Source organism: Manacus vitellinus, unplaced genomic scaffold (genome assembly GCF_001715985.3).
Source record: "Manacus vitellinus isolate BGI_N305 unplaced genomic scaffold, ASM171598v3 scaffold_3_pilon, whole genome shotgun sequence".
Taxonomy (NCBI): Eukaryota; Metazoa; Chordata; class Aves; order Passeriformes; family Pipridae; genus Manacus; species Manacus vitellinus.
In genome coordinates this window covers 39,842,282-39,859,829 of record NW_021940535.1, presented here as the reverse complement: position 1 = coordinate 39,859,829, position 17,548 = coordinate 39,842,282, and the positions used below count along the sequence as shown (strand labels likewise).

General features: G+C 35.1%; 1 protein-coding gene across 1 annotated transcript in view; it reads left to right on the top strand.

Annotated features, from left to right (window-relative positions):
* ARMC4 (armadillo repeat containing 4) overlaps window positions 1–17,548 on the top strand; it is a 78,433-nt gene that overhangs the window by 30,740 nt on the left and 30,145 nt on the right. Inside the window, exons 15-16 of the mRNA XM_018075913.2 lie at window positions 2,591–2,833; window positions 10,365–10,479. Coding sequence (XP_017931402.1) covers window positions 2,591–2,833; window positions 10,365–10,479 — 358 coding nt within the window. The remainder of the gene's footprint in view (window positions 1–2,590; window positions 2,834–10,364; window positions 10,480–17,548) is intronic.

The following is a 17,548-nucleotide window of genomic DNA, read 5'->3' as shown; positions in this document are numbered from 1 at the left end:
TCTGCTGCATATGTGCTAGGTTTCCTAGAAGTTATGCTGTTCTGTACAAAAGAATGCAAGATTCATATGTTAGAAAGAGTATAAGTAAGAGGTAACCTCTTCCTGCAGCCCTCATTTTAGTGTACTTTGCTGAATAAGCACAAATATAGATAAAGGCTAGATAAAAATTAGGAAGATTTCCACTCTAAGTGTTTACATTCTGGCTTTTTTACTGTCCTTATTGAGTTCCCAAACCCATAGTCTTTACATCTTCTACTGCTGTCCTACTGCTTTTTGCATTCTTGATTGTATGGTAACCTAACTTCGCAGAAGGGTATATCCTTCTTTTCTGTGGGCTTTGGGTATCTGCACAGAGGTATCCTGATTTTGGATCAATCAATGATGAGACAGGCTGAATGGCTCTCTCTCTACTAGTAAACTAAACAGGGCCAAACCTTTCAGGGTTCAGGCACTATGTTAGGATTATCCGTACAGTTCAACTGCCAGTCCCTTACACAGTTTGGCCTGTGCCAGCAAGCACTGTCCCAGACAATGCCCAGACACTCCTTGGGAACAGTGCAGGCAACAGATTGTTTCCATTAGGCAGAATGGGCGAGGCCACCCTGAGTTGTGAGGAGAAGAGATTTTAGCCATATGGATGCTATGTTGTGCTTCTCGTCCTCAGGGCTAGAGAATGAGCCCTTGCCTGTTTTATTTATTAGTATAGCTGTAGCCAATAATTCTGTCCAAATGCAAACAGATTTTTGTTGGGCTACTCACATATCTTTGGCAAGTGCTTGGTGCTCCACAAAGGTTACTAGCCAGGCACAGCTCCAGCTGAATTCGTGTATTATGTAGTGCTGAGTCTGAAGCATTAAAACTGTGTCCAAACTCAAGATGGGAGGGCACTAAAGAAAAGGGAGTGAGGTCGGTATGAAAACACCTAGGTAGATCTGGAGGGGTGAGCTTGAGTCTGGCCTGAAGCTGGAACTAACAAATCCTGCTGGTTCCTGCAGGGACACTTAATTACCTTCAAAGTGCTCCACAGTATTTCCTATACCTGAAGTACCTTGCTGAGGTGATGTGCTGACTCAGCAGTGAGCTGATACAGGTGCCTGGGCCTGTCCAGCTCACATTCCAGTTCGCGTGCAAGGAGCCGTTCTGCTTCTGGACACAAGATGGCCCGAGCCAGCAGCTCTGTCAGAGAGCAGCCTGCTTGTTGCAGAGCCAGCTCCTGTCGTTCCGTTGATATGCAATGCAGAAAAAGTAGCCAGAGAAAATCAGTTTGGTGGTTTTTTGTTTTGCTTTGTTTTTCTTTTTTTTTTTTTTTAATTATTTGCTTACTTTATTGCTCTTTTATTCATGCTGTTGATGTTTACTCTTGAAAAAAATGATTATAGGGATACTTCCAAGTTACAGTGAACAAAGAGAGGAAGATTTCCCTTTAAGCAAAGGTTTGAATAACCAAAAAAGAAAGTTTCTCACTTCTCAGTTACTTTAATTGTTATGATGATAATCCAGCTTGGAAAGATTAAGTTTTATTGAAACAGCTCCAGTCTGCCATAAAAATCTCAGAAATATTAATTTTTTTTTTTGTATGAAAGAAAAGCCACATGTGCAACTGATTCTTGGAAAATACAGTTTTTGTAGCTCAAGTAGACACTTCCAGAAGGTAGGGGCTGGGAGGGAAACACAAATGAGGACTCAGTACCCTCAGAGAAATTATCTCTGATAATTAGATTAGATACAGGTTAGATCTAGCTTGATATATCAAGTGAAACTGTCAAGGTGTGTCAGAAAATGTATGAAAGGAAGATACAGTATTTAAGTATAAATAATCCTCTTAAGTTTTGAACAAAACAAACTTAGAAGATGATTCTAGCACTGAGGAAACATCCTGTTCTGAAAGATGAACTTCTAAGGTTTAGCACACATCTCTTTGTTGGATAGGACCTCCAGGATTTTAAAAAAACCGTATTTTTGATTTTCAGTACCAAAAGTTTTATGAAGAATGAGGAAAGTATTAATATAGCAATCAAGTCAAATTTCTGTCAACTTATTTCTTAATTTCAGAATGAAATCTAACATAGTACAGTAGAGGTGTACTAGAACTATGGGTCTGACCTTAGGAAAATGCAATGTATTAGGCCTGAACTAAGTATAGAACTGCTCAGGGCAAACTCTCTAAAGGCTCGTGATCCTTTGGTTCAGAGAGGTGGAGAAGGGTCTGGTAGACCACTACTCTAGCTATTGTTAACATAGCAGGAAAAAGTGCTGAGGTCAGGATAGCATAGTAATTGCCAGTCCTCTGGTTTGTTTCAGCTATTTGTAGATGTTGTGTCCACATGTCAAGGTTTAGAAAACCCTCAAACTACTCAAGAGATTCCTAGATAACTAAATTAGGGAAATGTCATGAGAAAAGTAGGTTCTATATCACACTTATTCTAAGTGATTGGAATGACTTACCTGTATTAGGATTTCTTCAGCAAGATGATTTTACATACAGAAATTAAACATTGTACTTCAATAATAATGATATTTAATTATAAAATTAAATTTATAATGGTAACATACTGCAAATAATAACTTTGGGTTTATTGCTGTCTTTTAGATTTCGGGAATATCAAACCATAGAAACTCTGGTAGGACTGCTTACTGATCAGCCTGAAGAAGTCCTTATAAATGTCGTTGGAGCACTGGGAGAATGTTGCCAGGAGAAAATAAATCGAAGTACTATCCGCAGATGTGGTGGAATACCACCTTTAGTGAAGTTACTAACTGCAACAGATCAGGCACTACTTGTGAATGTCAACAAAGCAGTAGGAGCATGTGCAACAGAAACTGAAAATATGATGTGAGTTATTACTATATATAGCATTTTAAATATTAAAAAATATTTAGTAATTCTGATGCAAATATAGTCAATTCTAATCTGACCTAAAAGGATATTTTACTTTTTCGGGTTTTTTTCAGGATTCTGTGGGTTAGTTACAGCCTCCTGTAAATGTGCTATATAAAAACATTATTAAGGAAATACATATATTTTATATATATATATCTTTTGCATTTTGAGGAAAACCAATTTAACCTTTATTAAATTGAGTTTTATTAAACTTAAAATTCAAAATTACAAAGCACCATTTTGAAGTGCTGCATGATAGGTATGTATTTTGCCTTGTCCTTTTACGTCTGTTATCAAATCATAAATAATAATCATAAAGGCTAAATTAGAGAAAGTTATTCTAAAAAGGAAATGTGCCCATTTACTGTCATGAAAATAAATTTTTTGAAGTAGCGTACTTATAGTATTTTGTATTTTGTCCCCCTCCATCGTTCCTTTTGTGAACTCAGGCAGTTTTGGAACCTTTTCTCACCTCTTATTCCTTTGCAAAACCAAAGAAAAAGGATGTCTTTTTACTGAGAGAGTTGTTCCTCTCTTTGATTTTGTGGTGTAGATTTGTATAAGTTACAAAGATTCTTGAGTTTTATGATTAAGTTTCCAGTTAAATGTTGAGGTCGGCATTTACTGCACTTACAGTTCCCTTACAGGGATATTTACTTGAAGATTCTCGGCATATTTCCCTCCGTATACATAAGGAAGGTCAGAAAGAGAGTTTTATTAAGCTCCTCCTGTTCTGATTTGCATAATTCACTTGATATTCATATAGCAGTGCAGGGAATTCTTTTCCTGAATAGGGCTTTTGTTTTCATGCTTTGGCTGTCACCCAGTGGCAAAAGGCTGGATGGTACACAACTGTAAACATGGGTTGTATGAGCAGTTAGCCATGTAGCATAAAACTATAAATAAACGAAATCACTTTCAAGACATCTCACTAAAAATCAGTCTTTAGTGTTATGTATTAACCTAACAGAATTAGCATTGCAAATACTGAAAAACTTAACAGAATTAGCATTGCAAATACTGAAAAACTTAAATGCCAATAAATATAAATTGATATTTATAAAACCTCAGACATACTTGTATACTCAGAACTGTCACTTGTAGTATCCAGTATGGATAGCTTCATACTGGAATGTGTTCAGTATAAGCATAAAAAAGAATACAAGTTGCTGTTAAAATTGTGATAGAACAAAGTCCATCTTATTTTTAAGAAAGAGAGAGCACAGGTTGTTTGGGACAAAATTTTATAGACTTTGTGAAGAGTGAACAAAGGAATAAAATTTGGTTCATATAAAAAATTCTCTGTTGAAGTTCTCAACTCTAGAAGGGTTTTTAAAAGCATCTTAAAACATTAACAAGTAAGCAAGATCTTGAGTATATTCTAAGAGTAGAATATACTTTTTACTACTACAAAAAACCTGTAACACAAAATTTATTATTACTAGCAAGCCTGTGGCACGTACCTGATGTGTTGTGCTAGCTAGGCTTGTAGTACTAGAAGAGATAATGCTGCTGTCTTCTCCCGAAGCGTGACTCATCCCAGTGGGGATAAGTTTGATACCAACCCAGCAAATTTTTTAAAACCAATGCTTAGCTAAAACACTGACAGCAGTGTAACTGTTCACATGTTTAAATGATTTGCTTGAGTGCTCTACCTCTCACAGGGTTGAGAGCACTTAAAAGCAACAACAACAAAAAAAGTACATCTATTCCTCTCCTTTCTCCGCCTCTCAGACCAGTACAACAGAAGCTGAAATTGTATCTCCTCATCCAATGTCCTCTCCTTTTGGGGAAGAATAAGTCACCAAGGACATGAAGGATATACACACACAGTCTGTAGTATGACTTTTTTCCGTTTACAGAATTTGGGCCCAAAACAATAAGCAGCCTTGTTAGAAACTACTGTGGAGTTCAGTCTCTTTCTGTAAACATTTTCTGAAGTTCTTAACCAAAAAGGCACATCTGAACAAGGATATGGAGATGTGCCAAGATTATCTTCTAAAAAGAAGCAAAGCAAAGCCACTTGAAGCCTGCAAGTGTATATAGGTGATGAGAACTTTCCATTGCATGTTGATACTTAGCTGTTTATGGTCTTTCTTACTCATCTAGATGGAACCCTATTATATTCCTCATTTCATAATCACTTATTTCTCAGAGTGTCTTGATGGGTTCTAGGTGAGCAGTTCTTCTCTACTGTTAGCCTTTGTGTTGACAAATTTGGCTGGTTTTGAGGCTTGTTTTCTTTGTCATGTGGTACAGACAGGCTCTGTTTTTAGGGTTACTTTTTTAGTTTGGCATTACAGAAATTTTGAAAACTATGATGATTTTTCTGAATTCTGCTATCATTGACTTCCATATGTACTAGAAACCCAGAAAAAAAAGCAGAAAAATATAAAGATAGGATCTCATAATGATTTAGAATTTTCAGATATATTCTTACATTTCATGTCTGTTTAACAAAGTGTGGGTTAGAAACTAAATATTCAGTTGAGCAGTCTTCTATTTTGAATGTGGTTATTCTTGCAGCAGTAGGTATGTGGAAACCATAGAGACCAAGTGTAGGGCTCACATAATTTCTGTGAATGATTCAAGGATATGTTATGAAGAGGATGGGTTTATTATAAGAAAAAAATATTATTGTGGATTATAAAAACCTGAGAGTGTTCTATGAAGCAGTGGAGTTAAATTATGAGGGAAGTGCTGTACAGTTTTCTTACGTTCCGTGGAGGAAGCCTACTCTGATGAAGATAGACTAGTAGATAAGCATAAGTGAATCTACATCTTCTACATGTATTTTGTGTTTTATATTTCTGACATTTATTGCAGCCATTTCTGGCTGACACTATAACTTCTACAACTGCTGAATGGAAAGTACACTAGTGTTACTTTTCTGCACCAATCCTTTACTTCAAGGCAACTTCAAGCAATTAAGTGATTCTTATTGGCTCTATTGAGCTATTTAAAATAAAGAATAGCAGCCAGCTTCTATCAGAGCCAAAAATAAGTTGACTTATCTTAAAAAAAGCATAATTATGTGACTGAACTTTCTTACTCTTTTGTGGACAGCATGAAGCTGTTCTCCATGCTACACTGCCATGACAGAGATGCTGCAGTACTTTTTTAATGTATGTTTATCTTTTTGAAGAACTTTTTATAATTATTCTTTTTCTCTTACTAAAAACAAAGGTCTGGTGCTTATTCTTTGACTGTCACTTTATTTTCATTTGCCCTCTCCATTTGAAAACCCATAGACTTCATTGCTAGTGTTCTAAACTGAGGGTTTAGAATACTACATACTGAAATGTACAGTTATTTTAGCCAAACAGATGGAGTTTGAGTCATTGGTATATAATACTATTTATCAAAGCAGTCTGCAGCAACTAGTGAAAGTTTTAAGGAAAATGCTAAATTGTGGTTTCGAAAAAGACGAGATTACATTCTGCCAGATTTAAACCCTGTAATCTTACCAGTGAGCACAATACAGAGTCAGTATAACTTTGTTTATTTACATTTGCGTTTGTGGTCTTAATTGGCAGGCAATTAAACTAGAGTTCTCAAAGTTTTGGCAAACAACATTGTAACAGAGAAAGATGATAGATATGACAAACAGATGTCTAAGCTGCGTGTATGTATGTGTATTTAAGCAATTCATGTCAATGTTACTACTGGAAATGTTCAATATTAAGTTTTAATTTGAAAGAGAAGTACTATTTAGGATTAACAGCTTTGCTAGTTTCAGATTTTAAAAAGCAAAGTAAATTGTTAGAATTGTGACCCATGTCTTGCTCATGATGTTCGATGTTTTCATGATATCAAGATTCTTAAATAATTTGAAAAGCCTGTGTTAAGCAACTTTTGCCTGTGAATAGACAACAGAAGTCAACAAAAATTATCTTGTTAAGTTATCTGCTCTGGTCAGATAGCAAATACCAATTCACTGCAATACTAAACATTCCAGTAGTCTCTGAAAGGGTTTAACCACATTAAAATCTTTTGCCCATAAGACCGGTTCTATGTACACCCTACATCAGCAGTTCTGTGTGGAAAGCAGGAAGATGTTTTGGTCATACACCTTGCAGTTACCTTTTGGTAGGAGTGATGCCAGCTGCATATCCCTTCACCTCTGCTCTAATGGTGTCTGGCCAGCACAGGAGCGCCTCTTCCCTCCAGCCATTTCTAACTGCCAGTGCAACTACTGCTGGTTATTTTGAGGAGCAGAATAATCTACACCTGTTCTAAATTGTATCAGTGATCAAATAAGATCAGTATATGATGAAGTACAAAGCTTTGAATTACAAGAACTGGTCCAGTTCTCTTGTGAGATGGCTCAGCTGTGCGAAGGAATAGAGCCACAACAGTGGGCTCTTGCACTGGAACTCCACATATTTATATATTGTTATGTACTTATAGTGAAGCACCAGACAGCAATTACTTACCATAAAGTTTATATTTCTATTTTGGGTGAGTTTCATGCCTGTTAAGATTTTGACTATTAATGATAATGTCCTGTACATTAGATACATGACAATCAGCTATTCTATAAAGCACTTAAATATCTGAATAATTAAGTGTTAAACATTAAGATTTTTATATCAACTAAATATCATATTATGTCAAATTTTATGAGTTTCCATTCAGCTTTCAAAGAAAATGTTATGCATTTTTATTAAAAAACCTGTGTTTTAACAGTCCCATGAGTGGTTGCTTACTCTGGATTTAACTGTAGTTTAATTTTATCATCAGAATGTCGACAAATTATTATGAAATATATAATTTAAGTGAGTGAAACCACAGAGTGAATAACATGCTAGCTATGGATGAATACAGAATTGAATGCCAACCAAAGTATATTTTATGGTATATTTGCTTGTATTTATTGCAATAAGCAGCTTTATTACAGCATCCTCCTAATTATTATAATACATTTTGGGAAGAAAATTAGATACGAAAACTGTTTACAAAACCAAATCAGAATACTGTTTAGCATTATGCCATCAGAGCTGAAATTTTCAAGATTACAGGTCTATTTTCTTCTCTGTTTCTTGTTTATTGGTAAAGAAACCTGAATGTGTATTTTTGTCAGCTTTAAAAAGGAATTTTCACATAGGAAGGAAACTAATGTCTAAGCACTTTTATAGAGGAAACATTTTTCAGGACCATTTATTTTAGTGTTCCCTTTGCTGTTAAGGCAGATACGCTCATTCAACACCCATTTTCTTCATCTGCTGGGTGTGTAGTGAAACCACAGAAAGATAAAGTATTGAACTCTTTAGCAATGCTTTCTTAATTGGCAAATATATGCTCTCAGCAAGATGAAAATAAAAGGGTTTGTGCTTGCATAGTGATTACACAATGATAATTCTTCCAGAATGAGAATTTAAGAGTGTCGTTCTTTTTGAGTTAATCTAGTGTAACTGTGAGAAAGCAGTACTCAGGGATGAACAATGTAATTTGGAGATTCTTTTGTTTTGTCTGTAGTGTTTTCTGGTTTGATTTTATACATGTTGAATGGTCAGAGAACTACACTTAGAGATATTCTGAGATGGGTTGTGTTGCATCTAAGACAACTGGTCTTTCTAGTCTTCAAGCAAAAGGCAGAATTCTTCTTCAGAAAATGACCAATAGAGTGAGGCTAGTTTACCTTGAAACACTGAAGACAAGAAAACTGAAAAGAAAATGAAAGTAAATTGAAAAGGAAGCTTTAAAAAAATGGAAAGGAAAGATCAATCAGCCTAGAGGTTGTTTTTTTAAGTGTGGTGGAAAAATCTGAGCTCAGCGTTTGGCTTCTATCTCTTGATTTTTATATACTGGTTGGAGCTGGGTCATTTATATTTAGCTTCTCTTGGGAGGAAGTACCTCATGTTGGTATATGATCAGATACTCACTTGACTAGAGGAGAGATTCATGGGTTCTTTTTTTAATTAATTCCAATATAGGAAAAAATGCCTTGTGCTTTCTGAAATGACAGGAGAGTAATGTTAAAATTCCTTAAAAGTCTTTGGGATTTGGAGGGATTTAAAAGTTTGTTTTGAAGCTTTTACTTGAGTCATCCTTACTATGTGAACATATATGTGTAATTGTGTAGTTCATGATTATGCTGTTTTATTTTGTTGTGTTAAGACTTCTGAATTTGTCCTTTGCATGATTTTCTTGCAGTTGATTTGGAGCTGAGCATGTAAAATAAGCTGTACTAAAATTGACAGACCTTAAAAAATTTACAGCGTCTTAGCTTAACCATAGCTTTGTGCAAAAAGTGTTATTTTGAAAAACATAGTTGTTTAACCAGTTTGCATGAAAATGTTATGAATAAAATCCTTTCTTATTTTAGACAGATCACATGTCCTTAATTATTTTTTCTGCTCCAAATGGTGATAGGATTACATACAAAGTTCATTTTATAATTAGTTTTAAAATTTCCTGGCACACCATATATAATGAATACAAACGAGATGTTTTATCTGCTGTTTTGAAGCTCCATCTGTATTTCAATTTATCTCACATTTACAATGAAAGATGTAAACACGTATGCAGCTGAATTTTTTACTTTTGAGGTTAGACAATGAAGGTGTACTTACTTTTCTTCATCTCCAACTTATCTGCTTTGAGTTTAACGCAGCTTTTTTTTTTAAATGGTATGTTAGTAAAGGCTATTGAGTTTTGTTTGACCTTCCTTTCCATTTAGGGTATTCACTGGAACCTAATGTGAAGTTATGATCCCCAAGCCTGATTGATATGTAAACATAACGCAGATGGTGTAGAGATGATTCTGCTGATAATTGATTTCTCAGCTACTCATGAAGATACTTTGATTACAGTGTGTTTAAGTAATTATAACATAGTGTTCAGTGTTGGTCTTGTTAGTAAGGAGCACATGGGAAACAAGTTACACATTATTCGTGCCCAACAAAGGATGCTCTGTAGTGTGACCATTTTAATTTCTAATGCTAGATTAGAAACATAGTGTTTTAAAATATGTCATAGAGCAAGGTAAATACATTAAACATAGACTGAATAAAAAGTTAAGTACATAGTTTTGGGCACAAATATTTGTTTTGGAAAGTATTTGTTGCTATATGAAAGAAGCCAGTATGCTGGAATTCAGATTTCACTTTACATGCAGATCGTTAAAAAGTCACATGCTTGTTTTCATGTTTATGAGTTCTGGTTATAATGTAGTTTACTTTATCTTCTGTAAGAATTTTGAATGACAGTGCTGGAAAAAAGGAAACATTAATGAGATTTATGTAGAAAACATTCTGTCTTTATTTGTTCACGCTCATCTGCTATAGTAAGCACTGTTTACTGAATATGTTGATGGTGATTAGCTGACAGTAAAACACAAACACTTGCATAAAGCAAAACAGTATGTTAAGATCATGACAGTGTTTGTTAAAGCAGTGTTCCAAAAAAACTGATGTAATTTGAGATTCAACATTGTCCGCTTCATAATTAATTATCTCTTTTTTGTTCTGTTCTGCAATAGGATAATTGACAGTCTAGATGGAGTTCGCTTGTTATGGTCACTGTTGAAAAATCCTAACCCAGATGTTCAAGCAAGTGCAGCTTGGGCTCTTTGTCCTTGTGTTGAAAATGCTAAGGTGAGAAAGTATTGAAAGTAACAGATTTGTTATATATATACAATTTTTATGTTTGGATCATTTCCAGCAATAGTTTGCTGTTTGCTACTTAGACTCTCCTTATTTCTTTCTGTTAACTGCTTAAAAAACATACATATTCACTTTTCAAAAGTAAATAGTCCTCCATCTAGCACTCATTATATAATATGTTTTGCCTTTATGGTGTTTATGGTATTTGGAAAATATATTTTAATAACTTACCAGGATCTAACTTACTGTTCCCAAATAAAGCATGCTGAAAACAGAAAGCTTCTACTCACAGGCTATGAATAGCACAGGTAGTTGTAGTTGTTCTCCACTATGAGGTACTTCAGCTATGTTCTCAAGAGACCATCATTTGATTTCAGAGCATATTTCAGACTCAGTGCCAATGTAATCCTTAGGTTTTCTGCTCAGACTGCCAACAAACATGCCAGTTGTGAATAGTGGTGGTTGTGCAGGTCAGTTGTGCGCAGAAAACTGAGCTATTCATGTATTTCAGGTCAGTTTCCAGGTAGAGATAAAATGGTGGGTATGAGCTGCAGGTCATCTTCTGTGAATCCTCACCACTGACCTGCGGTAGAATAAATGGGCAAGGTTTTGTTTCCCATTAGAAGTTTCCTAGAATACCAACTTTATTCCTTGATCCTTGTACAATAATAGCTTCCATTTCTAATTTACTCCATAATTGATGCAACTTTTGCATCTACTATCTATTCTACCAGAAATATATATCCTTCTACATATAATTTGAGATCTTGACTATGTAAAGAGTGAAAATTCCTTCAAAGTGCTAGATATCCTTAGCATCCTTTGCAGGCAGTATTTCCTGTTTGGAATTGAGCACTGTTTGGCTGCTATTAATTTATATAGATGATTTGATGTAGATACAGATATATGAATAAAAGTATTATGAGAATATTTGTTCTTGATTTTTATAACTTAAGAATTTTGTATTTCTTCACAATGATTTCTGCAATCGCAGCTTGCCATTTTTCAGACATACTGGTTATTCTGAATTATATTTTCATCTTTTTTTTTCTAAATGTACACTCTAGTATAATAAAGTTTTTTTGGTATCTAAATATACCTGCCTCTCTCTTGAACAATATTGCTATAACTGAATGTTAAAATACTACTTGATCTCCATACTAAGGTAATACTTACTATGTGTAAGATTCTGTGACCTGTAGAGTCAGAATAGAACTGCACGTTGCTAGAATTTCTCCACTAAAAGCACTTTTTCAGAAACTAAGGGAATTAGAGGACAGCTACTGAAATTATAGATTACATGGATTTTTTTTCTTGTTTTTTTCCCCAGGATACTTGATGAGTGCAAGCTATGTACATCCTTAGTGTAGCTATCCTCCTTTCATCTCTCTTGGCTGCCTGCCCAAATGCTAATCTGTGACCCCACAAAGAGTTCTTTGTGTGAGCCTGCGGCCAAGTGGCACACTGAAACAAGCCTACCAATAATACCCTTTCCGCTGACACTGAATAGAAAGAAATATGTATAAAGCAGTGATTATGGCCACAGTGTGGAAGTACAGCAGCTATTTCTATCTAAAGAAAATTTTTTATTTTTTATTCAGAGTTAATATTATTCAACAATTTGCATGATCTTCCAAGAAGCAGTTTGGTTTATGCAGTGCTTGATTCAAAACCGGTAATAAGGGTATGACTTTAAAGGATTATGTGCATTCTGGCTCTTCCAAGCCTGTACTTGGGACTGCAAACTGTGTTTCAAATAGCTGTGAGCATGGAATCTGGATTTGTTTTCTTTCTGTGTTCTTTTGTGGCAGCTGTAGTGGTTCTCTTCTGTGTTACGGAGGCTCGCAGATGAAATTGAACTTGTTAATAGTATCAGAAACAAATTTTTATAACATGTAATGCAGCATCCATTTTCCCACATAGGCATTTTCTGTACAAGGAATTTAAAAGTTATTTTTGATATTTATAAAATCTTAGACACCAGTCAGTCTTTCTAATAGGGTGGTTGTTGTCACAGCGCATGAGTATGTGTTTCATTCACTTACTCTCGTTATAATCTGTTTAGGACTGGGGGGCCTGTCATTGCTGTTTTACCATTAGGGGATAAGAGTCACAAAAGGCCAAGGCTTGAATTCTCAAGATGTTTAGATGTTTGTCAGTTTTGAGCTTTTGGGTCTAACTGGTTTGCCTGCTGTTAGGCAATTAATTGCAGAAGGAGAAGAATCCAAGTTCCCATAGACCTAGATTATATGTGTTGACAGTCGTATCATGGTAGCTGTTTCAGAGTGCTTCCCATGGAATAGAATTGTATCAGTAGGATATAGCTAAGTGATATTGTTTGTTACAGCAACATGACAAAGTTCAGGGATATTTGGTCCATAACAGATCTATGACTTTTTAAATAGAGGATGTAAATTGTACACTCTAGTACATACACTGTAGCTTTGACAACCGTAATATTAGTTTGACATCAATCATCACTTCATATGCCAGCATTAGTTCTAGATATGTTTAGCCTGAAGAATTTCTTGTAGAGTGAAGATCTTACTGTCAGTGATACAATTTGTTTGGTAGAACTCTCCTGAGAAAATTTACATAGCACCTGAAAGTGCTAAATGTGAATTTTAGACAAATATGTCATGGTTTTGGATAAAGTAGTTCATACATTTCTTTAAAATCTAAGACATAAAGAGACAAGAATGTAATTTATTCAAAGGAATTATCTTCATAGAAGCAGATTCTTATTAATTAGTTCCTTACTTCCAAAAGGAAACATTACTACTGTAGGCACATTGGTAGTGACAAAGTGTAAGTGCGCTGTCCAAGAAACACAAATGATTATGAAAAATGGCTAGGAGAAGTCTACTGAACTCTGTTGATGTTGGAACAGCAATATTTGGTTATGATGCTTCTTTGAAAAACAGTATTTGTAATGTTCTCCCAACGTACATCAGCCCAAACAGAAACATTTAGAGAAATTCTACAAAAATGTTGTTGGGGCTATTATAAAAATCATCCAAAGGCATTGTGCCAATAAGAGGAACACTGCCAACTTGAGTTTGTATGAAAATACCTATTTCCTCATGGAGTAACCTTCTGCTAGAATCTTTTAATAAATTAAAAAAAAAAAAAGAAAAAATAAAGAAAAAAAAGTTGAAGAGGTTTATTTTCTGTCATCATATTTAGTAGAGTTTTGGGTGCAAACATTAGAATAGGAATGGTAACGTCAGGCGTCGTGTTTTTCTGTCCTTTTCTACTTGCATATCAGCTTTCAACTTTCAGTTTTAGCCTTTTTATAGCTACAGCTGTAAGGCTTTCTTAAAGAACCTCAGGAAGCCATCTATGTATAGAGTCTGTCAAAGTAATGTAAGTAAACAGACAGAAACTGGGGGTTTGAGAAAGTTATTCTGTTTTCTTAAAATGTACTTGTAAAATGACATCTCACACTTTTCTAATAAATCGTGATTTCAGCTCTGCAGTGCAATATCATGGGTGTGATGAAAGATGATCAGCCATCTGAAGTTGTCTCTGTGCATTTCATTCATACAGGGAATGTCCATGCTGACACATGAGAAACCAAAACCCAATGAAAACTAAACCAGGTTTAATAGGGAAGGGGTAATGAGATGGGTATGTGTGAAGGTCAGTTAGTCTTCAGTCTTGCAACAGTATTATATTCTGAGGAAGTGACTTCTGCAGCCAGCAGTCTGGAGTTAACCTGTGGGTGGAAAATATGCTGCTGATGACCTATGCTATGTAGGATTCTTACAAAGATTTTGCTTGTTATGGAAATTTTAACGTAACCATATGTACGAAGCCACAGAGAGCATTTCTTTACTAAAAGTAACAGAGAAATGTACTTGAACTTGGAAATTCTTCTAATATATAACAAATAGTAAAATTATTTGCTGTTTTAATTAAGATGCTTTCTTTACACATTTTACTGATTTAAAACTGTAGTGTAAAAAGATAATCATGCTCCATACTGCCCACTGCTGTTAATTTGTTTTATATTTTTAAAATTTTGCTTTAGCAGTACCAATACATTTTTGTTTAATTACGATTTTTTGGTTAAGCCTATAATGTCAAAATTCCCTACTTGCATATGTACAGTTTCTTTGTTTTCCCTCACTATGCTTCTTGCAATTCTATACAGAAACCTTGGCAGTTCAAGGTTACTGCTCTTACTGCTCTCTTTCCATTTTCCTATTTGTTTTCTCTAGGAGTATAGTTTTTTTACTTCAATCATCCCTACTTCTCTATATTTGCTCTCATTTTATGGAGTTTTTAACCCCTGATATCTGGATTTAGACCTTCCAAATTATAAGAATTTGTTATGGACTAAACTTTAAAAGCATACTATAAGGGAGACAAAAAGGAACTTTTGGGTTGCCCCTCAAACCTTCCTAAGAACCAGGGTCCTTGGAGATTTAGAACGCCCAGGAAGCCAGACCTGGCTTGGTGAATCCATATCTGACTGCCATGCCTGCAGGGTACATGCAGAAGCAGCCCATCCACTGATTCTTGTCACGGGCTGCCTAGTTTAGTGAACCAGCTATCAGGAGTTGTCTGGGCCTCCTGTAGACATGCTGGAGATCCCAAATGGACAGGCATAAATTGCTCTGAGGTCCTTAATGTCTACAAATACAGGAGTTCAATTTCTGTAAAACACATAAACTGAAAGCTGTGAAGCAAAGGGAAAATAAGGGTCTAGCCTGTATCTCCCTCACAGAGGAGCTTTGGGTCCCAAGTTCCATGCAAAGCAGCTGCCTGAGAGCTTGGAGACCATGAGAAGCCAAAAAGCTCAGGAGCTCCTGGAGACCTGGCTTTCCAGCTGTTTGGCAGCCCATCAGGCAAGAAGTCAGGGATTCTATGAAAACTAGAAGCCAAGCAGCCTGGCAGGCTACTCACCAGCCATCTGGCTGACAAGAGAAAAGATGAAGAGACACATTGGTAATTTAGCCTGCCTTTCTGCCTGGTTTCTGTCAAAACTTTTCAAGAAGTCGTTGTGTTCTTATGGAAGGTTTTGGTTCCATTCCATTAGCATTTTCTGATGGAATACTGTTCCACTGGAAAATATTTGACCAGCTTTTCTTGTAGCTTAGTTTATAACAGCTACACATGCTAGTCAACAGCTTGTCATGTAGCTTCTGTACTTTTAAGTCAGGCTTGCTAATTGGATTTTATAAGTCTAGAAAAGGCTTAAACCCCAGCCGCCTCCAATTCTTTTTCTCCTTCCTTCTCTGTTTTTCCTTTTTGTTCCATCTCACTCTTTTCCTGTCTTTACCCTCTCTCTTGCCACATGGAACTTCCATAGACCTTTAGGCAAGAAAAGAGGATGGAGATCATTGTTTCATTTGCTGCATAATATAAACCATAAAATTTAAAGCAATCATTTTATCTAGTGCTGAAGCTTTTGATTGAACTAAAACATATTTTTTACTGCATGCTGCTTGTTCACATTCTCACTGGTCTGTGATGGTGAGTGGTAAAATATAATATGATTGCCTTCTTAAGTGCCACTCTATTTCATGGAACCATACCAGAGTTGCAAAGACACAAACAATAACTTACAACAGTTTATTAGTTTGTGTTGTCACTGCATTGATTGTTTAGATAGATTATCCTCAGAACATTCCAATAATGCTGTCTTACACCTCGACAATACAAAACTACATAGCTGTGATGACTATCTCATAAATATATTCATAATTATACAAAGCTTTTTTAGATGTGTTTGAATTCAATTCAATCCAAAACCAATGGAAACAGTCTTTAGTTTTTCCGGTTATTCAACTTTAGTTGTTTCTCATACTTTGATTATTTAAATACTCCTTAAGATAATCTAAAAGAATTGTGGCCTCAAAGGACTTTGATATTAGTAGTTCCACTGCTTTGGTAAAAAAAAATTAGGATTTTGGCATTTACCCAGGACTGAACTTCAGGTGTAGTCTGCCAGATTAAAAAGTAAAGAAAATAATAGACCAAAGGACTACTAAAAGTTGCATTACTGACTATGTAGACTTGACTATTGTTGAAACTGTCAACAGAAATACACTTGCAAAGCATTTGACTGTGCTATGATTAAATCCCTAAAGAGCCAGGAGTGAGGAATTCTGCTCTTACAGGCTATTGAGTAGTATGGGAATAATCTTAAAGTGACTCTGCTTTGTTGCTATGGCTTTAGCTGCTTCAGTGAGGTAAAGAGGACAAGAAAATTCTTTTTGTTGTCCACTCTTGTTTTCCCAACACATTGCAGTTGTCCAACACAGAAGAAAAGTTATGAGATGTAATTGTCTCATCTTACAAGATGTTTCTTCATCTGTTCTGCTACAGTGGAAGCCTCTGTACTGTATAAACAGGAATAAAATTAACCTTTAAATATAAAATAATCTGATTAATATTACTGTAGTTATTTAATAAGAAAATTTAATAGAAACTTGCCTATATAAACTGTTTCCCATTTTCATTGAGCAGCTATAATATAGAAACTTCTGTTGCATTTCTTTAATTTGAATTTTAAATTGGTTTGTGCATTAGGATGAGAAGTTATTCAGTTGGCAATAGTGAATGGAAATAGACAGCTTCCTTCATTAAAGAAAAGGTAGTTTAAAGATGACTCTTGATAACTAAAGTTTGTTTGCACAGCCATGCCATCACTTTTTTGTGCAAAAGCAATTCAATTTGACAAATTAACTTTGACACTTAAGCTTTTTATGTTGTTCTAAGAGTAAAATACTACTTGTTTTTAGTAGAGAAACTTTTATCTTTCAAGGGGAGTATTTTTAAAGATAAACACAATGTGTTTTTGTAATACAGTGTTTAGCTTTAAATCTTTCAAATAAAGAAAACAGTATTCACTTTGGAAGAAATAAGAATGGAAATAAGTTACAAAAGAATCCCGTAGTTCTTCTGCAAGAACTGTATGTCTCAACTTAAGACTGATGAACTTTATTTACTTAATGAAAATAAACACAAAAAGCCATATAATATGATGATGAGGGAACTCAAAAATCCCAAATGTTCTTGTATAAATACTGCAAAGATCAAGTGATTTTTC